Source organism: Carettochelys insculpta, chromosome 2 (genome assembly GCF_033958435.1).
Source record: "Carettochelys insculpta isolate YL-2023 chromosome 2, ASM3395843v1, whole genome shotgun sequence".
NCBI classification, from domain to species: Eukaryota; Metazoa; Chordata; order Testudines; family Carettochelyidae; genus Carettochelys; species Carettochelys insculpta.
In genome coordinates, this window is record NC_134138.1 from 267,664,218 (window position 1) to 267,687,645 (window position 23,428).

The 23,428-nt window shown below is 42.7% G+C and overlaps 1 protein-coding gene and 1 long non-coding RNA gene across 3 annotated transcripts in view; both read left to right on the plus strand.

The window, feature by feature from the left end:
- EXOG (exo/endonuclease G) overlaps nt 1-23,428 on the plus strand; it is a 36,785-nt gene that overhangs the window by 6,817 nt on the left and 6,540 nt on the right. The window contains exons 3-5 of one of the 2 annotated variants that reach the window (XM_074985121.1): nt 4,362-4,438; nt 8,679-8,772; nt 11,176-11,290. In XM_074985121.1, coding sequence (XP_074841222.1) covers nt 4,362-4,438; nt 8,679-8,772; nt 11,176-11,290 — 286 coding nt within the window. The remainder of the gene's footprint in view (nt 1-4,361; nt 4,439-8,678; nt 8,773-11,175; nt 11,291-23,428) is intronic. The other variant, XM_074985120.1, reaches the window with a different exon arrangement.
- Nucleotides 15,366-21,940, plus strand: LOC142008135 (uncharacterized). The gene is made up of 3 exons (XR_012644087.1): nt 15,366-16,768; nt 16,864-17,043; nt 21,911-21,940. It is a non-coding gene; the product is annotated as an uncharacterized LOC142008135 (long non-coding RNA).

Below are 23,428 nucleotides of genomic sequence, written 5' to 3' on the forward strand. Positions count from 1 at the left end.
GCTGTTCTTGTTTTCCCAATCCTCACTCTCACATCAGCATCAGTGCCCCCTTCTTTATCTATGCTGCTGCCCAGGTGTTTGAAGACATCAACTTCAAGCACCCTGCCACCAAGTATGACTGACTCTGTGTTATTCATGTTGATTTTCAAGATCTTAATTTTTCCCTTGGGGATGTTTGAGCCAATTGTAGCTGAGATGTCAACAAGGTCTGACATGTTGCATCTGTCAGTGGCTGTGGGATAGAAGTGCCAGATTGTCGATGACATCCAGGTCATTCAGCGGGGTCCACAGTATCCACTGGGTCCCATTTCTCTTCTGTGCTGTTGTCATCTGCATGATCCAGTCTGTCACCAGGAGAAAGGAATGGTGACAACAAGCACTCTTGTTGGACTCTGGTCTTCACTTTGAAGCTCCTTGTGAGCTGTCCCCATGGTTAACTTCGCAGGCCATTCCTTCATGAGTGTTCTCAATGAGGCTGCCTGACTTGGCTGGTATGCCTTAATGCTGGAGCAGTTGCCAGAGGACTTCCCTGTGTACTCTGTCAAAGGCTTTCTTGTAGTCAGTGAAGTTGATGTAAAGTGGTGAATTCCATTCTATAGATTGGTCCAATATAATTTGTAATGTTGCAATCTGGTCTATTATTTTAAGTCTATTATTAGACTTATTCTGTCGCAAGCTGACTTGCTGGCCTCTCAGCTCTGGATCTACTGCGTTTTTCATTCTTTCCAGGATGACTCTGTTGAAGATCTTTCCTGGCACTGACAGAAGTATGATTCCTCTATAGTTCTCAGAGCTGCTTAAGTGTCTTTCTTTGGGATCTTGATGAGGTGGCCTTCCTTCCAATCTGTTGGAATATCCTCCTCTTCCCACATCTTCTCAAACAGGGGAAACAGCATCTCTACTGTGGTATTGATGTCCACTTTGAGGGCTTCTTCATGAATGTCATCTGGGCCTGCAGCTTTACCATATTTTGTTTTCAAGATGGCCTTCCTGATCTCCTCTCTAGTGAGTTTGCCACAGTCTATTGGAAGATCGATTTCTGCTGCTTGGATATCTGGTGGATTTTTTGGGTCTGGTCTGTTGAGAAGCTCTTTGGAATGTTCTGCCCAGCAGTTCAGTTGCTACTCTGTCTTTATTATCACTTGTCCCACTTTGTCTTTGATGGGTGATTCCAGTCTGCATTTTCCCTGAAGTTTCTTTGTAGTGTTGTATAGCTGTTTCATGTTTCCACTTGCCACTGCATCTTCTGCTTCTTCTGCCAGATTGTCTATGAATTTCCGCTTGTTCATCTTCACGCTCTTCACCTCCCTGTTGACTTTTGTGTGTTCTTCCTCTACTGCTGCCTTTCCTACTCTGGTATGGCTGGTGTTAGCTGGCTCTTTCCTCTGCTTCCTCACTTGTATCTTATGTATTGTTTCTGCTGAGATCCATTCCTTTTGCTGGGGTTTTTGTGGTCTGACTACTTGTTGGCAGGTTACTGTTGCTGTTTCTTTCACTTGTAGCCACAAAGCGTGTAGATCTATATCTTCATTGTCCAGATTTTGTAGAACCTGGAACTTGTTGGTCAACATAAGTCAATACTGTTCTGCATCTTTGTATCTTTCAAGAGGCTGATGTTGTGTCTCTGCCTTCTGGTTACTGTTTCTGGCATGTTTTTCAGCTTCAGTTTCAGTTTGGAAACCAATAGACGGTGGCCTGATGCTACATTGGCTATTCTCTTCACTCAGACATCACATAGCGATCTTCTGAATTTTTTTGATATACAAAGGTGGTCGATCTGGTTCTCTGTAAAATGATCTGGAGAGACCCATGTTGTTTTGTGAATTCTTTTTTGAGGCAACAAACTGCCTCTGATGACAAGGTTGTAAAGGGCACAGATGTCTGCAAACTTTACTCGATTTTTGTTCATGTCTCCCAATCCATGGGTGCCTATCCCCTCTTCATAGCCAGTGCCATTCACTCCAATTTTGGCATTAAAGTCTCCCATCATGATGTTCACTTCTCTGTCATGTAGCTTGTCAAATGCATCTCTCAGTCTATTGTACCAGTCGTCTTTTGCTTCTTTACTGGGATCATTTGGTGCTGCGTAGGTTTGGATGATGTTCATCTTGATCTTTTTTGTTCTGAGTGAGGCTGTTGTTATTCTTGGTTCCCATCCAATCAATGCCTTCTACACTTCTTTTGATAGCATAAGTGCCACGCCTTCTGCGTTCGTGAGCATTGTCATCTTCATGCCCTGAGTACAATAGCATCTCTCCCATTGGCAGTCTTAAGCTCTTTCTGTACTTGCCCCCTCCCATCGGTCCTGTCTGATCTAGTTTTGTGGGAGTAAGGGAATGTCAAAGTGGGGCGCTTAGCTCAAAGCTGCCCCATCTACACTTAATCTTCAATTTGAAATTCGTGTGGCTGCCATTATGCTAATGATACTGAATAAACATGTTAGTGCCTCATTAGCCTGCTTCAAATTGCCTCATTGCCATGCCACCTCCGACAGGAGAGGGCGAGTGTAGAAGCAGCCTTAATTGTCTTGACTGCAGCCACCTGGCCTCACTGAGCCCAAACACTGTGAGCTTACAGCGTTGCATTTCTGTGGCCACCTGGGCTGTTCTTCCTGTTTCATACATTGTTCTGATATTCCATGTTCCGATGATCAGGGTTTTCCTGGTTGATAAAGGGGTGGTCGGTGAAGTAGCTTTCTTAGCACATCATACTCCCTCAAGATGAGGGACCACTTCTCCAAGGAGCGGACTCTGTTGTACTGTCATCAGTGTTTCTGTAGCTGGGATTGTTTACGGCATGGGGGTGCTGGTCCTGTCACTGGGAGGGTGATCTAGAATTTATTTCTCATGGGTTTTTTTGTTTTTTTAAAAAGAGGAATCCTGGCCTTCTTGCTGACTGATGGGACATGGAATCAGGCCTTCATTGTTTTCACCCTGATGAGACGTGAAACTGAGCAACTGCCAATTTTCCATGCTCCAGCTTCACTAACCTGTAACATGGGGATGATTTACGTATGAAGCCTAAACTGTCTCTCTTGTTGCTTAGGGAATAAGTGAGTGGAGGAAAGTAGCCAATAGGTACTGAGATATTTAGAACTTGATGGACAACGCACTAGCGAACAGACTTCCCTACACTGGCAAGGGAATAGATTAGATGGTTTAAATGTCTGTTCCTTTTCTAATTCTCCATATGAAGTGAATTAAGGGAGTGCTTGACCTTTGCCTTACTTGTGTTCTTAAAACCTACAAAGTGTCTTTCCCTTACCTGATCTATGAAGTATGGTATGGTTTGCTGTTGAGGAAGCAGCGTGAAAGCACATTTCTGTCCTGAAATGCAATCTGCTGAGGAGCAGGGTGATGGCAGCTCTGTATGTAGTGGATTAAAGCATTAGTCATTTTACTTACAGTGGAAGGGTCACTGATGGATTTTGTCTTTGTTATTCCAGCATTTTTAGCATCTTGTACAACGAGGCTCTGGACTAATATAGAGTTAGACGTGCTAATTGGGATATTTCAGTTTGCACCTCCACTACCTGTACTAAGTGTCATTCTAAATATTGCTGCTAGATCCTTAACTTCTATGAATAAGGAGAATAGGAATAAAGCACTTAAAATAAAATAAAAAAATAAGATTCAGGATGAAAGTCTGAGGTTTTCCTTTTGTGTTTCTTCACGTACTTGCAAATATGTAGGACCAGAAAAAGGTTGAGGTGCTGCCTTGTCTGGAATCACTTGGGTCTCAATTCTGAAATTTTTAAGTGCCAACTTTACGCACAATTTGTAAAGTTAAATAGGGGCATAAACCTTTGCAGAGTCAGGATCTTGATGAACATCCATTCCGCCATCTGCACCCTAAATATTTTTTAAATTGTAGAATGTTGGTGGTGTAAAACCTTTCCTGCCAAGTAAAGGCAAACATGTTGAATCATTCTGGGAAATAAGAACAGTAAGTGCAAATTTCCCTCCCCTCTAGAGAAGGCAGGTAGCTGTTTCCAAACTAATACAAACTTTAACATTAAGTCCTTACTGTCACTCTGTATTATGCTTCAACAGTATTTTGTTTGCTGGCTCCAAAAATGGATATGCATGTGAATTTTTCTACATAACTTATAGATGGACTCAGCTGCAAAGATCATATCCTAGTTCCCCCTCTCTACTTCCTGCCCCATACTTTGGTGGTGCTCTGATCTAAGATTTTGATTTTATGTAAATTTGTTTTTGACATTATGCAAATAATGTCCAGCTGTGAAGTTTGGATCTAGATAATGGATTCTGATTCCAAGCCCTCCTAAGTTTGGGCTTGTTTTCAGCCTATATTACTAGCGCTACAATAACATGGCACTATTTTCTTTCTTTATATAGCGAGCTATGGCTGAAACATTTTACCTGTCCAACATTGTGCCCCAAAATTATGAGAATAACGCAGGATTCTGGAACAGGTGAGATGTTACTCTTGGATGGATTAGGCATAAGATGAAGACCAAGTAGAAGTCAGTGATAAAACACTAAAAATATCTTGCATACATATATCACTTGATCCCTAAGCACTTTACAAGCCATGTGCAAAAAATACTTCATACTATATATTTCAGTCTCCTCCAAGAAGAAGGGCATTGCTAGGAGTGACATGTACTCATTTTGGTAAATTATCCAGTAGAAATTGTTGGAGGGATTTAGTTTGGTGACTGTAATTACTAATCCTGGGGATTAACATCAGGAACCAGTTAGGAGTCAAAATAGTTTGGAAGCCCAAAAGTACATAACTGAGAGACAAACAGGGCAGCCGGGATCAAGAGTCAGGTGAAGTTAGGATAACAGGAGGTCAGCTTCAGGCAGTAAAGCTAGAAGGCCATAACCAAGAGTCAAGATATCAGGAGATCAGGATCAAACGGCAGGAATGACCGAACACCAGACCGGTGGTCCGTGGCAGGATGAAGCCCAGTTGTACAGACGAATTCCTATTTCCTCCTCACACTTAAGTTGGCATTATGGCTCAGTCAAGAGCCATGGAGCTCTCCCAATCAGACTGTAGAGTTGAAGTTTGAGCCCCACTTGGGCTTCATCAACCACAGTGCCAGCTACAGTTTGTTAGCTGCTGGATCGAGGACTGAACTGTGATGACTCCCACTACCTCTGTGGACCTGAATTGAGATGTGCAGGTCTTGACATCATCCCCTGCTCAAAAGCAGGCTACAGGCAGCATGGGTCCAGGTTTCTTGGGACAGTTCTCATGGAAGCCTCGCATTAGCTCCGGTGTACTCACCTCACGGTCATTGCCTATCTAGTCAATCAGTTATAACAGTTTGTCCTTCCGGCTTTTAGAATCCAAGAGCATATGTATGACACATTCCTCCTGTCCCTGTATATACACTGGCAGTGGAGGTGATAAGGTCCTTTTGTGTGGAAATGAATTCTTGAGGTAGGATTTCAGAAGCGATATTGGAATACTGGTTTTGCTCTTGAGAGATTGGGGTAGGTGTAGTTCAATGATGACTGGGCTAACTTGGCAATGAATTTGATAAGGGTTAAGGAATTGTAAGTCCATCTTAAATGAGGGTGTTTGTGCAGAGACACGCCATTGAAAGCGCTTTTTTCTCTTCACTGAATAGGTCAGCATGGCTGATGATGTTGTTTTGCATGTCTCTTGAGCATTACATACTGGGTCGGCTCAAATGTCCACCTAGCCCAGAGATTCCCAACTTATGGGTTGTGACCCAAACATGGTCATGATTAGATTTGATAAGCGTTGGTAGCTGGGTGGTGCTGAGCCTCTTGAGGCTGTTAAAGGACCCATTTGTGGCTTCTGACACTGACGCTTGACTCCTCCTCAGGCTCCCAGTCCCTGCACTGCAGTGCTGAAATGGAACTCAATTTAATTGGTTTAACAGCCAGCAGGAGGGATCCTGTCCTTAGACCAATAAATTGGGTCCCATTTCAGCGTGACAGGGCAAGGAACTGTCCATGGTGCAGGTGGGAGAAGGGAGTAGAAGGGTTGAGGGGAGCTGGGCAGAGAAGGAGGTGGTGGTGACCCGATGAAGGAGCAGCGGGGGTCAGCAGTGGCAAGCAGAACTCCCGAGTGAGGTAGTTGGGGAGGCGGGGGGGCTGAGAAGGTTTTAAGGATGGGGATGGGGCAGTGAGGGCTGAGAGCTGACCATGGCTCTGCGCCCCAGTCGGCTCCCAAGCGTGGGATCCTGTGGCTGGCCCTGCCATACAGGTCTCCGCACCCCAGCTGGGTCCCAACTGCTGGGCTGCCAGGGTCCCCAGCCCCGGCCCAGGTTTTTGAAAATCTTATGTGGGATAGGCAGTTGTGGCAGGGATCCCACGGGTCAGGCTGCCTGTCCTGGATAAATTTTCCAAAAATCTGGCAACCCAGCTGAGAGGGATTTAAGCCTGAGGAGGTGGGGGGCTGAAAGGGGTTTAAGACAGGAGGCTGGGGGGTACATTTTCCAATGGGAGAACCTCCCTCTCCCCCATTTTGAATTGCCTTGGGTTACAAAGTCTTCCTGAATTGTCAAAATGGGTTTCCACCTCGAAAGGGGTTAAGAGCCAGTGATCTAGCCCAAATGGGCTAGAGTGGAATAGCCAGCAGTAGAGGCACCTGCCTCTCTCCAACAGCATTACAAGTGACGTTGATAGAGATGTTCCCTTTCCTTGGGAGTGAGAAGCTAAGAGGCCGTGTTCACGTGCATCAGTTTGGCAGGAAGGGGGGGGCATCAAGGAAACAACATAGGGATAAGGGATTCCAGGGAACCACTTCTGGCTCCCCTTTTTTCACACAGCCAGTTAGCCCTGTGACCACTGAGCTCCACAATGGCATGTCCTTTTTGGGTTTCCCTACAGGAACCATCTCACCTTTTATTTCTTCTCATGGACCCCACTGAAACTGATGCAGTTGAACAGCCTTCTTCCGTTTGGTGTCTGCTGCAAGACTGTGGAAGTGCACTGTATAAGTAGCTGCCATATCTGGCCACTGCCAGAATATAACCTCGGCTGTTCAAGCCCTTTGCAGCTTATCTAACATTACCAGTGTGGTGTGGAGGACAACATTCCCTGTACCAGGCTGTCGTTCTCCAGTCTAGTGCTTCTCCCATCAACAGGCTGATTACTAGTTTCACCGTGAACTAATGAGAAGCATAGGTCTAGGACAGGGGTCTGCAGCCTACGACTCCAGAGCTACATGCAGCTCTTGAAGGACTTCTTTGTGGCTTCTGACGCTATAATTGCAAAGTTTTAAAAAACAAACAAAAAAACCTTCTGATTGTTTTTGGAAACAGTGAACATCTAAAAGCCCCAAAATGAACTCATATCTAAATAGCAAACAATATGTGATCTTGAAACATTGGATAAGTTCCCCTAGCATCCTCCAGAGATAGAAAAGGTTCAGGAGTGAAAGTCAGGAATGCAGTGGTACAAACGCACACATAAAGTGTGAGGAAATAGAATATATACACTCATCCCTCACTCTACGTTGGTTCCCAACTTTGTGCTCATAGGCGAAAACTCATAAGAGGGACACTAAATTCTCATTAAAATACAGGTAAAAGTCTCTGATTAGTTCCTAGAGCTTGGGGAAGGAGTGGCAGCAGGCGGTGCTGCTTTTGGAAGGCAAGTGAAACTTGGGTTTGGGGGTTGGAAAACGTTAAAGGCTGGGGGCAGTTTAGGGCCATGTGTGGGAGGGAGGGTTAAAATCTGGTGGCTGGTTGGATCCATAGGGGGTTCAGGCTGGTTGGGTCCATAGGGGGTTCAGGCTGCTGAAGGTTGGGTGTGTGATTTTGGGCGGAGGGGCGCGACAGGCTGTGGCGGCTTAGGTCTACCGGGGAGGCAAGGCAGGGGTCAGGCTGCCGCATGGCTGGTCTGTGCGGGCCAGTGGCTGGGGAGGGGGTCAGGCTGCTGCGGGGCTGGCAGAGGCAGGGGGTCAGGCTTCCGCGGGGGCGGTCCGTGGGGCTGGCAGCTGGGCAAGGGGTCAGGCTGCCGTGGGGGGCGGTCAGGGTGCTGCGGGGCCGGCAGAGGCGGGGGTCAGGGTGCCGCGGGGCTGGCAGAGGCGGGGGTCAGGCTGCTGTGGGGCTTGCAGAGGGCAGGAGTCAGACTGCTGCAGGGCCAGTGAGGGGGTGTTCAGGCTGCCACGGGGCTGGCAGAGGCCAGGCGGGGGGGTCAGGCTGCTGCGGGTAGGCACTGCGGGGCCATAGATTATCCTCGTATTAGCAGGGAGAATTCACTCGTAGAGTGAGCTAACGTAAGTAAATGCGTCCCTCGTTTAAGTGAGTACTCGTAAATGAAGTACTCATTTAACGAGGCATGAATGTGAAAAGTTTTTGAATGTCCTGCAGTAAACGTATCCCATTACAAATCATTGTGTGCGCTGTTCTTAAAATAGGGGATACAAAAAGTATGGTTTGACATTATTTATGAAGGACTGTCTCATATTCACATGCATTGCAGCTCTTGAATTATTGAGCTTTTTACCAAATTGGAAAAAAAATGGCTCTTTTTACTCCTTTGGTGCCCACCACTCATCTAGAGGCATGTCAGGAACAGGAGGCAACATTTGTTCATAAATGGCTGGTGAGAACTATCAAAACACTGTGATAGAGGAACATTAGGACACCATTTATGTTAGGACATTTCAAGGTGTGTTCGAAGTGTGGTGTGGTGTGAAGTGTGGTATTTTTCTGTACACAGCTGGTCTGCTGAAGTTGTTGGCTCGCTTCAGTCAACTGTGTGACCCAATCCTGCAGGGCTTGGTTAGCCACCTGAAGGCAGATGCCCCACTCAGGTGAGTCTAGTGATTCTTGAGACAGTGTCTGGGCTGTTTAGTCTATTCCTGTCACAATAGGCCCACTCCTGTGGGTTATAGAGGTCTGTACAATATTAGATGTGTGGCCTGGCTTAGGGATTAACTTTCATGCCCAGGCCAAAGGGATCGGACCAGGATGTAATACCAGGAGATTAGAATTCAGAGACCAACAAAGGGCAGGGATCCAGAGTCACTTACCAGGCGGTCAGGATCAGGTGACAGAATCAGAGGGCAGGAACCAGCAGGCAGTTACCAAAATTCAGGCCAAATAAGGATAGAAGGTGGACAGGATCAAATAAATGCCAGAACAGCAGTTGGTGGCAAGGTGAGGCCCCATTGTAGGGACCATTTTCTGTTTCCTCCACTAGCTTAAAGAGGGGCTGCAGCTCAGTCAGGACACTTGGAGCACTCCCAGTCAGAGCATAGGAGCAGGGCTTGTGTCCCAGCTGGACTTCATCAACCCTGTTCCCAGCTTCTGTCTGTAAGCTGCCAGGTGAAAGATTTGAGTATGACAACTCCAGTGGTGACTGGTGTGAGACTTCCATGGCCTGACAGGAAGACATGCATGCGTGGAGTAAGCTACCAAAATCTTCACTTATGAAGACAGACAGCATTGTAGCTTTGAGCAGCTGGAACGGGATGATGTGTATTAACGCTTCATATTAGCTTTGTTCCTTTTGTTCGTTTGGGGGTGAGAACTAATGAGTAACTAAAACAAACACTGACTCCAAACTTGTGTGGAACTGAACATCTTTAAGGCTCAGAAGTGTGAAGCAGTGATGGATTTCACAAGGCTAAATCAAGGAGCAGATAGTAAAATAATGTAAAATACTACATTTAAAAACCTATCATAGGAAATGATTCACCATCTCTACTTTTACAGGTGTATATATACATTTAAAGGCATGAGGCATTCAATAAGGTTTTACAGATAAGTAATGCGCTGTAACATTTTAAGTGATATTATTTTAATGCCTCAGGCAGTTGAATGTAAAAAAGCCAGGCACATGCCATGTTAGGGGTGGGGGCTTCTGTTACTTCTTTCAGATGAGAACTCTGGCTGATCAGGACAGCCTGAAGATTTCATTGGGTACTTACAGCACCAAGGTCTTAGCCCAGTAAGTAGAATTAAATATTGCTGTTACCACCTCCCTTCTCCCTTGGTGCCATGCCCCCTGCAATTTATAGGAATTAAACTAGTGTGTGGTATGTATTCAGTTTGTATTGCCAGTCTGTGTTTTGCGTGATGCAATTTTAAGGATGAAACACACTGTCACTCTGCTTTTGTTTCACTTTTGTTTTTTTTTAATCTCTTCCTGGCATCTCTTCCTTTCATTTCTCCTCTTTCCTATTATGGACTATTTCTAGTGTTGTCTTTCTGTTTCTTTATTCTGTTTTCATTTTCTCTCCTCAGCACCCTTCTCTCTTTCTCTCTCTCTCTCTCTCTCACCCATTTTATGTGCCCACTCTATATTTTCTATATCTCCTTATTTCTCTCTACCCAAAAATCTCTCTCAATATTGTGCTGCTTTTCTAACTTATCCCATCAATTTCTTCCTCTCAATCTCTCCCACCTCCCTTCTCCTCATGAATAGAGGTCCCCATAGGGATTGTTTTGATGTAATTAGCGCCTGTGACCTGTAAGAACCATATAGAGAGTGGCTGTAATCAGTTCCATTTTATGCCAACAAGGCATTAATGGGCAAGCTGTTCACATGCACAGACTTTTCATACTACAAACTAAATGCCCTAAGCATTTTTCTGAACCCCCCAAGTATGTAGTTTGCTTTGCTACCTTACCCAAAGGCAGTGATTGTGCTGGCCAGTGTCATATTGTTCCTAATAACAGAAGAGCAAAAAGGGATTTGGAGAGTGGAGATGGCATCAAGGTGTGTGGGAGAATGCCTAGAACACTTGCAATTTGACACGTAAGATGCTAAAAAGGCAATTTACAAAATTCCCTAATTATGTATTTTCCAAAAGTACATGGCAGTAAATTGAAAGATTGATTCCTTTTGAAATGAGAAAGGATGCAGCCCACTGCTTAGAAGATGTCTTATTTAACTCAAGTGATCAAGAACTCGGTACATGAAATGATAAAGGAATTTGAGGTTTGAGGGAATGTGATGAAATTGGTGATCTGAGTTCTCACATGTGTGCAGAAAATGCATGAGCAAGTGTAAATTAACCAGTACCATGTGAATAAAGGAGATAGGAAAACAACAATTTTAACTTATGAATGCTTTTACCTATTCTTGGCCTGTAGCTTAGGCACCTGTTTTTGAGAGTACTTTGCCATGCCCTCTGTGTTTTAGAAATTATTATTTTTTAAATGTAAAGTTCATCTACTGGCATTCCTTGACGTGAGGGATATCTTTGTAGAGTGGAAATGTATTGTCGGGAGCTGACGGAGAGATTTGAGGATGTTTGGATAGTTTCTGGACCTCTGACCTTGCCACAGACTGGGGATGATGGAAAGAGAAGAGTTATCTATCAGGTATGTACCTGTGCTGTTGTCATACACTAAATTAAATGTCACTGTCGATAGTAGCCTTCCATGAAAAAGAATCATATGAACGCAGTTGCCTTACAGTGTGGTAAAATCAAAGTTAAACTCCTTTTTATGCTTGCAAAATGTTGGAATAGCCATTAGCACTGTTGTAGCTTGCCTACATATTGAAATTGTGTTAACAGTATATTCTGTTATAAAATCCTTCATGTTATTCATGTAGCAAAATACATTTACATGCTACTTTATAAAGCTGCGTCAAAACTGGCCTTAGTGCTTCTTTAATACAAGATAACTGGTAGGTAGAGGAACACTGAGGTTTGCTGATGTACATCTGTCTATTTAATAATTTATATATTCTTTAAACTTGCACATCTCTAAATCATCCCATTGCTAAAACAGTGTGGGAGCTTCAAAGCCACATAAGGGTTTTGGATGTCTTGTTCCCATTAATTAGTTGTCCAAATCCCCTTGCCAGCATTTAAAATATCATCCCCAAAGCTTGCTCTAAAAACAAGTAAAGACAAATGAAAGGCTTTGGCTGAATTTAGTGAGCTTTGGATGCAGCCTTTTCACTTTAATCTTTGCCCCCATCCCTTATTTTTTATTACACCCATTGGTGCCTAAAAGATTCATTCAAATTTGAACAAGTTCTTCAGAAGTTCCTGCATTACAAGCCAAGACGTTGAAAAATGCCATTAAGTTGACTAATAGCCTCCTTTTCGTGACCACCTACTCTTATTCTTAAAGGTAAGCATGTGTATAAGTTCTTGTAGGAGCTGTTCAGGAGCCAGGGTAACTTTGACTGTACAGCACCTATCATGATTGGACCTTAACCCTGCCCAAGATCTTTGGGTGTTAGTGTAATGCAAATAAATAATAATTCATAATTTTTATCTTCAGAGATTAAGATAATCTTTAATCATTGTAGTACCCTTATGAGATAGGTAATCATTTGACAAATGGAGAAACTGAGACTGGTTAAGTGACTTGACCAAGGCCATGCAGCCAGTCATCCGCAAAGCTAGGGTTCGACTGTTCTGGAGTCCAGGCTTATGTATAGCCCACTAGACTTTACTTCACTTTGATTATCAAGATAGTATAGTTACAGTTGTTTATTCTTTTAGAAGATTATTATCTTGGATTACAAAGAATTAATAATCAACTGGGATCCAGAGAATGGAAACTGAGACTGTTTTAAAAATGGCAACAATTTTCTACCAAGCTGTAGAGTTACACAGAGCATAGCAGTTGTTTCCAGTATTTTGAATTTTAGTCAGCTTTTCCAAATTGTTGCCTTTGGAGGATCAATGTCTCCACCCTGTACATAGAAGAGAGAGGGTATATTTCAAAAAAAAAAAAAAAAAAAAGAAACCCTTGACCCTGGCTATCAGTTTTGAAATGTCAATTTTAGTGCTCTGCAGGTAAAAAGAGAGACCAGGATCTGTATCTTACTGCCTTTATTCCAAGTAACCTGATACCAACATATTATGATTGAATAATACATTGGTATAATGTGTCCCTGCGGCTTTGATGACTGCATCATTTTGTTCTAGTCTGGTGCCAGGACATCTCCATCATCTCTGGGTTTGATGATAGCTCACGTTGTTCATGAATCTTGTATCGGTTTTCATCTTAATATAAGCTATGAAGTGAAGTTTGCTCTTACGAGAGTCTGGAATAGGAGATGGCAAAGTGATGGTCACATTTATAATCCATTTTAGTAAATTACTTTTTTTTCCAGAATGAGCTACAGAGGATAGATTCCTTTGCAACTTAACATTTGCTCATGAATTTTTGATGTTATATTCCCAAATTAGCATATATTTATTTGGAGGGTGGTAGTAATTTAATTAGTTTTACTATATGAATTATTTCAACTTAAAATCTTTAAGTGTGTATATGCATGATAGTTTATTTTAATTGGTGTTTTGGGTATGTTCAAAAGGGGACAGAATGTAACAAAACAAGCTAAATTTCATCCTAATATTATAATTTGGCAATAGTGCTGAGTCTAAATGTAGTATTTGCAACAGCTGTGAATTTGTTAGGTTGTTTGCATTTTTCCAGTTCCTTTCATTTTGAATATTGTTTATTGTAGAGACTCTTCCACATTCACCGGGAGTTTGTCCTTTGAGGAACAAGACTTTGGAGTGTAGGGATTTTTTTATTCACTAGTAAAAACTAATTCTCTCTTGTAACACAGGGCATAATTTGGCAAATAACACCACACAATAGTTCATTGATATCTGGCCCCTGTGAAGTCCATGGGAGTTTTTCCATTGATTTCATATGCCAGGATTTCACGTCTACAACCAGGAGCCCAAAGAATTTGCTAGTGACCAGGAATTGATGGAGCTGCTTTTAGCCATCCTTTGGATGTGGTCTGACCAATGACCTAGAAATGGCAGGTTTCATAATCCACAACCAGGCCTAGTCTCTTCGTGTTTCAGTCGGATGACACAGCGAAGTGTTACTCTTTTGAACTTGTTTGGAGAGATGCAGTGTAGTGTAGACTCAAGCACTGTAATAACATGCCAGGGATCTAACAATGTAAATGCTGTGGTTGGGCTGTTCATATCTTGATATGTCTCTAGTGTTTCCTTTGAAGAACCAAAAAATGTGGAAGTACAGGTTGAACTTCTCTAGTCTGGCACTCTCAGGACCTGACTGGTGCTGAATGAGAAAATTTGCTGGACCATGGGAGGTCAGTATTGTCTAACAGCATTATCAACACTTTCACTGCTTACTGGGCTGTTAGGTGACATTTCGGGGTAAATTACCGCTAAATAACACCACAGAACACCAAGAGCCAGGACTGGTGGTTACAAACAAACTTTATGAGATCACGGAAGACTTGCTCACACCCAGGATAAGTTGTCATCCAGCTAACTAAAATCATGCCAATGAGAGAGAAGTTCATCATATAGTAAAATGTGCGTGTATACAGTAATCTGTTTGCTGGCCAACTGTTCAGAGTTTGTTTTCTTGTTCTTGGCTATTCAAGTGGTGAAATATAAATCCACTGGTGCCAAGACCACTGTTTTTCTCTCTGTGGATATCCCCAAAACCTTATTTTTAGATCATTGTAAAATGTCAGAGCAGCAGCCATGGTACTGTACCCAGCTCCTGCTTGGATTGTTGTAACATTTCTGGAATTAAACAGCAAAGGAATTAATCTCATACTCCTTATATGCCAATCCCAAGATAAATTCTGTCAGTTCATCTGCCTCCAATGGAGGCTTTTTAAAGATAGTTTGATGACCCTGCTTGGTATTGGAAAGATCTATTTGCAGAATATATATAAAAATGTAAAATAGAATGCCAACAGGAAGAATCTGTTCTGTGTCACTGGAGAGGGAGATGCAGGTTTCTCATCTTTCTCCAGAGCAAATCAAGATGACATTGTCTCATTTGATATCACATTCCCCTGTGAATGTGAGTTTAGTGATTGTCCTCTGTTGGCAGATTGTTGGTTTTAAATATTACTTCTACTGTAATTTTCTTGCATTGTGTACCTCTCTCCACCCTTCACTTGCAGTGGAATCAGACTAAATCATAATGAACCTTTTCAGCAATTGTTGCCAACAGAAATCACAATGGAGCACTTGTTTATTTCAAACAAGACATTTTGCTTGACGTCTTTTTTTAAAGAAAGAAATGAAGTATTTATTAGTCACTGGACTTGTTCTTATGTTTAATGTTTTAAGATGTTGACTTGATGGAATTCATACATTTTCTTAACACAAGATAGATACCAACAATGTGAGTTGGGACACACAACTGTCATCTACACCAGCAACAGAGTAGGTGTTTAAAACCCTAGCAGCACTTCTTTGGGTGTGTAAGGGTGGTGAAAAGAAGATTGGGGAACCTCTCAGACAGAGCCGGATTAATGCTCCTGTGGGCTTGGGGCTGTTAGATTATGTGGGACCCCCAAGGTTTAGGGTGTAGGAGTGGGCTCAGGCCTGGGGCAGGAGATTGGTGTGCAGGAACGGATGCAACTCCTGCTGAAGGGGTGGGGTCTGGGGTGATGACAAGGCTGCAGCAAGAGGTTCAGGGTGCAGGGTCTGACTGGGAGCTGGGTTGCAAGAGAAGGCTCAGGGCTGGGGCTGGGAATCGGAAGGCAGTGCGGAGTACAGGCTCCAGGTGGCTCCTGGTCGGTAGGACATCCTGGCTAATGCAGGATCTCTGCCTGCTCTGTCTCAATGCTGCTCGTCTCCTGGGATGCCTGGTGATCATGTCATTAAAGACTGTATTGAGCTGCGTGTGTGGATTGTGCAAGGAGGCTGAATTATGCAGGGCTGTTTGGGGAATTTTCAAACATTTTTTCGTTGTAAAATGATGATTAGTCAAAACAGGTTATTGCATTAGTGCCCTTCCCCCTCCTCCGCCTCCTGATCTGACGCTTATTTATTTATACATACTAAGTGGAACCACTCCAATAGGGGATCTTGCGCAAAAGACGAACTCTGTAGTCCTGTGGGGAGGGCACTCACCTGGCACATGGAGACCCAGGTTTCAGTTCTGAATCAAGCTATTAGCTATTCCAAGGTGGGTCTCTGTCTCATCCTTACGTTTTTTTTAGCATAGTTCTTCAGTACATGACATGTTTTCTGTGTTCCTGTTAACATCCTCAGGAAGAACAAATGCTGAATATGTTACAAGTAGAATAAAAAAGAGCCAGGACTGTATTCAAACTCCTCACTCCCTCATAATGTCATGTGATAGAGCCCTGTCTAATAGGGAAACCAGGGCTGTAATGACAGAATTAATGCTCTAACAATAGCAACATGAATACAAAAGAGCAGCAGGACTGTCATGAAATGCATAAGCAATGTTCAGAACAATCAAGGCCAGAAAAAAAGTGCACTAACAGCAAGGAGGATCCCAGAAAGCCTGTTTCTATAAGGAATCCCTGATCAAATCATAGTAAAGCTCTACTGAATTAATCTGGGGGTGATATCAGCAGGAATGATGTTCTCTAAAGCATCTAATGGACCTGGTCAGCATTGACCCTAAAGCTATAGCTAAATCAAATCAAGCGTCTCCTCCAAGGCACTGGGCCACAGAGGGCCGGGGTTGAATCTAGAGCAAGAGGGATGATGTGTCTGAAGATTCAGGGTATGGCATTGCAGATGATCTGGAGGTTTAACTAACCCCTTAATTTTGCTGTTTCTGGACTTGGAGGGCAGCATAGCTGCCTTGCTGGAGAGATGACTCTGTGTTTTCCTAAGAAATACTGAATTACAGATTTCCAAGTTGTAATATAGAGAGAGTGCCAAAACACACACACAGATAGGAAAGAGTTATTGTACTGCAGAGGAAATTTCTGTAGGCATTGTTTTAATGTATCTGACAATATTGCCTTATGCAGGGAAAGTGTGAAGAACTGGTTAACGTGTGCTAGTAGCTAAGTCCTAATGGAACCTGATTTCTATTGACTGTGTCCTGCAGAAATCTCAGGTAATTGCCAGCTCAGAGCTGGAGCTCACTTTAATGAAAGCCCAGCATCCTTTGCTAATTTTGTTCATGGTGGTTTTACATTTTCCTGTCACTAGATGGCACAGTGCAACTTTCCAGATGTAATTGCTTGCCTTGCAAGTTTATTACTACCTTATTGGAGGAGACTTGCTTTCACCCCTTTAAGACCTTGATCTGATTCCTGTGTCCTAGAAGCCTGCAAAGCCAAACTACAGTTTTCAAGCTCTCGTCAGAGGGAGGATTGACTGAGCGTGAGGGTATGTTACAGGAAAGGATCCCCAATGGGACCTCTCTCTGGGTTTTCACAGTGTTTGCATTTGGTCATGGCAGTGATACCAATCCAAGGCCAGGGAATCTTTCACCTTGGAGAGTTTTCCACACAAGCCTTTAGTAGCTAGGTATTAAAGTCTTTTGTGGAATCCCATCTTCTGTACTTGAAGTACCAGAGTGGGGAACAATCTTGACACCCCTGATCTTTACTGATCTTTTGTACATTCTGTATTAAACCTGTAAAGCTGTTCTTCTGCATATTCACCTTTTTGTTTGCATGCAAAAATACCCAAATGTCTAGAGTCACTAGCATATTAAAAATCAAGATATTTGTGACAGTCACGACAACTGTCCAGCCTTCATTATCATAAAAACGTAATAGTTTTGCACACTCATTGGTGGAAGTACAGTACTCCCATGACTGTAGCTCTTAGGAATTTCAAGTCTTGCAAAATCAGCAAACCTTTGTATTGAAAACAGATCTAGCAATATATCAATCATACAACTAATCTTTTGCTGGTGGAATACCAAGAATATTGAAAATCCCAGGCAAAAATAAATGTGATAAGAAATTCCAAAGAGCATCCTGGGTCAATGAACATTTTTATTGATCAGTGGTCGTAGCAAAACTAATAGATGTTAAAAAAAAAAAGAGCAGAGATCTGAAATTTGATATCTGTATTCCCAATAACCAGGGAGATGTGACTATTGCTAAGGTGAAAAAAGGGGATTTTTAGTCATCAGAGAATTGACAAAAATGTGTCACAAACTTATTGGATCATATTTTATAGAAAATCTGATCTGGAAGCATTTAAGGCAATCTCAGGTGCTGTCCAGTTCTTTAATCTTAACAGGACCCCATAAAGTGTGGGAGCACATGGGACTGAAGCAGAAACTGAAAACACTGCTGGGTTTCTTGAATTGTTTTAGTCCTGAATTATTATTAGTCACAAATACCATAAAAAAGCCACTGCTGTTTTCCAGCCAGGACAGATCACTATTGCAAATGGTGAGCGTTAGAAAATCATCCTCTGCCTGTGGGTAGACAAGCATAAATCAAAGACGACATGTACACCTGGATAATCTTAACCTGTGTTCTGTTGTTATACTAAGGGAATACGCTATCTGACTCAGAGATGCAGTGAGAGAAATGTGACAAGTTAAAATTACTGTAGATCATGGTAGCCTGGTCTACGTTATAAACTTAGGTTGACAGAAGATACCTTAAATTGACCTAATCTCTACGGTACCAGGTCCTTTCCACAGACCTAAGACACCTGTGATGTTGACTTCTTTTTTTGACCTCCTTGGGAGACATAGCACTTAATTTAGTCTTGATGGAGCAACAGAGAGGTATTGTAGATGCAGCATTGTGTAATTCAACTTAATTGGCCTCCAGGAAGTGTCCCATGGAGCTCCAGTGTGACCATTCTGGAGATAGTTTTCAACTAAGCTGCATGGCAGCCAGAAACACAGGAAACAGCCTGTCGCCTGGTAAAGCTCTGGGAACTTTTGAATTCCCATTTCCTGTTTGATCAGTGTGGAGACTTGATCATAGAAACTCAATACTCCTTTGTTTCATAGATACTATAAAGCACATAGCATGCAATGATAACAATAGGTATATTACTTTCACTGAGGTCTAATCTGGTAAAGAAATTGGCCCAGTGATCCTTAAACATCCAGAGGCACATTCCGTAACCATTCTGCACTTGCTCAGACTATTGTTGAACCACTCCTTACAGCTGTCCAGATGAGCAGTGTGCAACTTCATGAGCCATGGGAGCAAGGGTCTCCTGGGATCACAACTGGCATTTCAACATAACTAGTGGTTATTTTGTGGTCAGAAAAGATTGTCCCTATTCACAGCTTTTTAAACAGACCTCTGTTCCTAAAGAGACAAGTCATGCACTTTTCTTTCTCATCCTACATTGATGCTGGTGAAACACACACAACATCCCTGAAAAATATCCCTTGCAGTTTATGAACTCTGTGGCAAGGTGACCTGGTGCCAAGCTAGAAATATGTGCGCCATCTATTGCCCCACGGCAGTTAAGGATTCTCAACACACCAAAACTATGAACTATATCCTGCACATTGCCCAGAGTCACTACCCTTTTTAGCAGAAGTTGATTAATGGCCTTGCACACTTGGATCACAACAGCTCCCATGGTGGATTTACCATTTCCAAATTGATTCGCCACTGACTGGTAATGCCACTCACTTCTCCCTTGTCAGAGCAGCTCTCATTTTAGTATTGTGGCACTTCAGGGATGGAGAAAGTTCTGTGCAAACTTCTTGGAAGGTGGCCTTCCACAGTCAAAAGTTCTGCAGTCATTGCTCATCTCCATATTTGTATAATGCCAGAGGCACTAAGACCACTGACAAGGGAAAGTGAAGTCTCTGCTCTATAGCCTGGGCTGATAGCCAGCTGGCTTTTAACTCGTGGCAGAGCACAGGGCTTTAGCCCCTAAGGTCACAGGTTCATTCCCTCCTGTTGATGACCCAGGTCTGTCGGCCTTACAGCTGCATAATCACGTGGTCCCACCAGTCACTACTTTTTTTCCCAGGGCCAGAAATGGTGCTTCCACATGTTCAGCTGCCAGCAGCAAATAGGAATAATTTCAGTCTGTGACTTGCAGCAGGGACTGCATGGGTGACATCACAATGTTCCACACTGCGACTCCCATGTATGCCCTTAACATACTGCAGTATAAGGAGTAAGGTATTTGTAAAGCTCACAGCAAGAGTGCACAGCTGAGCAGGGGCTTGCTTCTCCGACTGTTCTGTATGGACTGCTAAGTCAGGCTTTCAAAAACAGGTGGAATATCCATAGGTTGTTTGCCATTGATATCGGGGAGGGAGAAAAGTGCATCATGGGAGGCTGAAGGCACATTCTCATTCCCTCTGTGACAATGTTTTGGATGAATGAGGCATTGTAAGCCCTTCCCAAAACATACCCTGGCTAGTTGAACCATTGTTGCGCCAGTGGTGCTCTGCTCTGTGCATTGATGCAAGCACTGCTAGTGAGGACATACTCCATCAAGACAATGCAGTGGCTTGATGATGACTAAGGGTTTGTCTTCGCTAGGTGGAAGATCGACCTGGTCAGGGTCGATCTTCCAGCATTTGATTTCACACACCTAGCAGTGACATGCAAAATGGAACCATCTGGGGTTGGCAGTCAACACCTGTACTCCTCAATATTGTGAGGAGTAAGGGAGGTCGGCCAAAGAGTTTCTCCTGTTGCCCTCCGTCTTTTAGGATGGCCAGGAAAGTTGATGTGTAGATAAGTTGTTTCTAGCTATGCAATTGCCATAGCTAGAATTGTCTTGTCTACAATCAGCTATAATGTCTCCTGTAGACCTGGCCTTACATTGTTGACTTAAACATTGTACCACAGACATGCCTTGTGGTTCTGACTGTTACTGCAGTTGTACAGGAAATTCCACAAGATGGCGCTAGCAAATGAACTGTTTGTGTGCTCTTCCCCTGTTATTGCTGTTCAAACGTTGCTCCCTCTGCAGAACCATACTTTACCCCACTTGCTGACTATTCAGCTATGTCTATGTGAATGGGGCAACTTACAATAGTCTTTTACAGCCTATTTCATATAAAGAAAGTAATAGGTAAGTATCACAGTGCAGGTATTTGTGCAGAACAGGGTAATAATGGAGGTCAGTAAGATTCTTATTGCTACATTTTTCAACAGATCATTAATATCGTACAATGCTGTACATATTACAAGAAAATACCACTGGCATCCACCATCATTCGAAGTTTTGTATTTTGTGCATATTGTATATGCATTAACGCTGCATTATAAGCCAGGCATTGTCGGGTCACTTCTGCTGCAAAGAGAACCTGCAATACAAAAACTATGTGGTCAGGGTAGACTTTAAGCTTCAGAAAACTTGTCTTAGACACCTATTTGCAAGGATATGCATCTCTTCCCACTCCCCCATCTCTCTCTTCAAAAAGGTGTTTACATATTGCTGGACGGGGCTGGGATAGAAGCTGTAAACTTGTTCTGGGTAGCATAAGAGGAAGGTTTTGGAGTAGGCTGACCCGTGTCACAGCCAGAAAAATTAGAATAGTGTTTTACTCACTGTGGGTGAAATTCATACATATACACAGGTCTAGCACAGAGCCTGTGTAACCTCTTCAATTTCTCTGGTATGCACAAGGAGGTGTATGGGCCTCATGCTGGTCACTTTCTGCAGAGGATTGAATTTCACCTAGAATGAGCAATACTTTTCATTTTAGAATTCAATTTGAATCCATTGGATAGAGCCTGGAGAAGGCGGGTAATTTTTTAATATAGATTTTAAAATTACCTGTGCATCAGTCACTTTTGATTAAGCACTTTGTGCCGGGGAGCTGTAAGTCTGGCTTCACAGACACTGAATGCTAAATGCAAAGTGATTTGAAGCTTAACAGCTCCAAATTTCTAGGATCAAGACATGTCTCTTCATAAGGTATAGTAGGGATTGTTTTTCCTGGTGCTGTCTTCATGACATATGCAAAGGGCAGATGTTATTTGGGAAAGGGTTGGGGGCAAAGAGAAGATTACATGTAGACTGCAGTATGTCTTTACCTGCTGGCAAGTTGTTAGGATTAGAAAAATTTCTAGAAAGGAGAGGCATGTTTGCTGGTTCAGTAATGTTGATAATGTTAACTAAAGAAAATTGAGACCAGGATCTACATGGAGAGGTATGGAATGAGCAGCAGTGAAGTTACTGCCAAGTAGCTGCATCAAAATTGAAAACTTTGTAGCTTTGATTTCCGTTTCCATTCTCTTAAGGGCAGGGTAATTTTTTCTAACTGATTGAAGGGTTTTAATTATTGTGACAGGATGGAGAAGAACCATTTCAAACATTAAAGGAACCCACCAGAGTGCCAGCAGAAACCTAAATGAGTTAAATATTGGAACAGAGTGAGCTGAACTTTGAATACTTCAGTAGCCATTGGCAAGGTTTGGTTTTAAAAATTCATTATCTTGTGCAAAAGGGCTCAATACTATCCCACTAAAATATTTTGAGATGATGATTATTCTATAATTGAATTAAACTGATATCTGCAGAGCCAAAGTACATTTGAACCATTACCTCCACTTAAAATGCTTATAATTAATTGGATCAATCACCACAGTGAAACAGATAAAATAGGACTTCAAAAAAGCAACCATGCCACAAAGATGTCTGGAAATGAAAATGTATTGCCAGTGTCTTTGGCTATATTATAAACCAAGAGTACAGTTTTTCACCTCTGGATTTTAGCATATTATCAGAGGTTTTCATGTTGTCGAATCTACCTAATTTTCTTGTTTTGCCATTGTGTTCTTTAAAATATACTTCTATAGAAAGGGTTAAACAGAGCTCAAATCTTCTAGACATAAACTGTGCTTTGGTGACTGTGCGTTCTGTCCACATGCCAGATAAACATCATACCACATGAAAAGGTCCTTATAAAATGCCCATATGAACATGAACTCACGAAAGCTCATGCTCTAAACTTTTCTGTTAGTCTATAAGGTGCCACAGGACCCTTCGTTGCTCATATGAACATAATTTATGTAAATAGTTCATTTTCCTGGCAATAGGAACATTCAGTTCCTCATTGAATGGTGTCTCTTGCCAGATGGATTCATGGCCCAGGAAGGGCTGTCTGCTCTAATCATAGCCTTCTGTGTAGGGATGTGTGTAAACATGTTACAGTCTTCAAATGAATTCAGAGTCCTGATCATCCACGTCAAGTGCTTAAATTAAATTCTGAGTTTGTGATCTGTAGTGAGACACGCAGCAGGAACCCCATCATTTACTTCTAGTTGTAATGAATCACTATACAGAATAAAAGCACAGTGGGGAATTCCTCATGAAGTGCCTATGCAGCCGTCTTGGAGCATACTAATTACTAGCCAAGTAAGCACTGTTTTCTACATCGGGGGTCCCTCATGAAAATACCCCTTTAGGTTTTAAATATTGTGTATGTACATCATAAATGTGTTGCATCCAGTAGTCAGGGAGTAAGTTCAAATTGATAAAAAGGGATGTTTATGTTTAGAAAATAAATGTGCATTTCTTGCCAGTGAGGATGCAAGGGAAGGCACATAGGAGTATTGCTATTGAAAAGAACTTTTGCGGTGCAAGAGGTGTGCCAATGTGACCAGGCCTGTATCCTGTCTCAGGTGTCTGGTCAGTTGTATTTGCAGGGAGGCTGGTTGGTCCAGTGGGTAGGCTGCTAACCTGGATCTGGAGTGTCTCTGTGCCTCAGCTTCCCAATTTTAAGATGGGGATAAAAGTGAGCACTACCCTACCTCACAGATTGGAGGACAAACGTTAAATTTTGTGAGGCACTCAGATGCTGTGATAA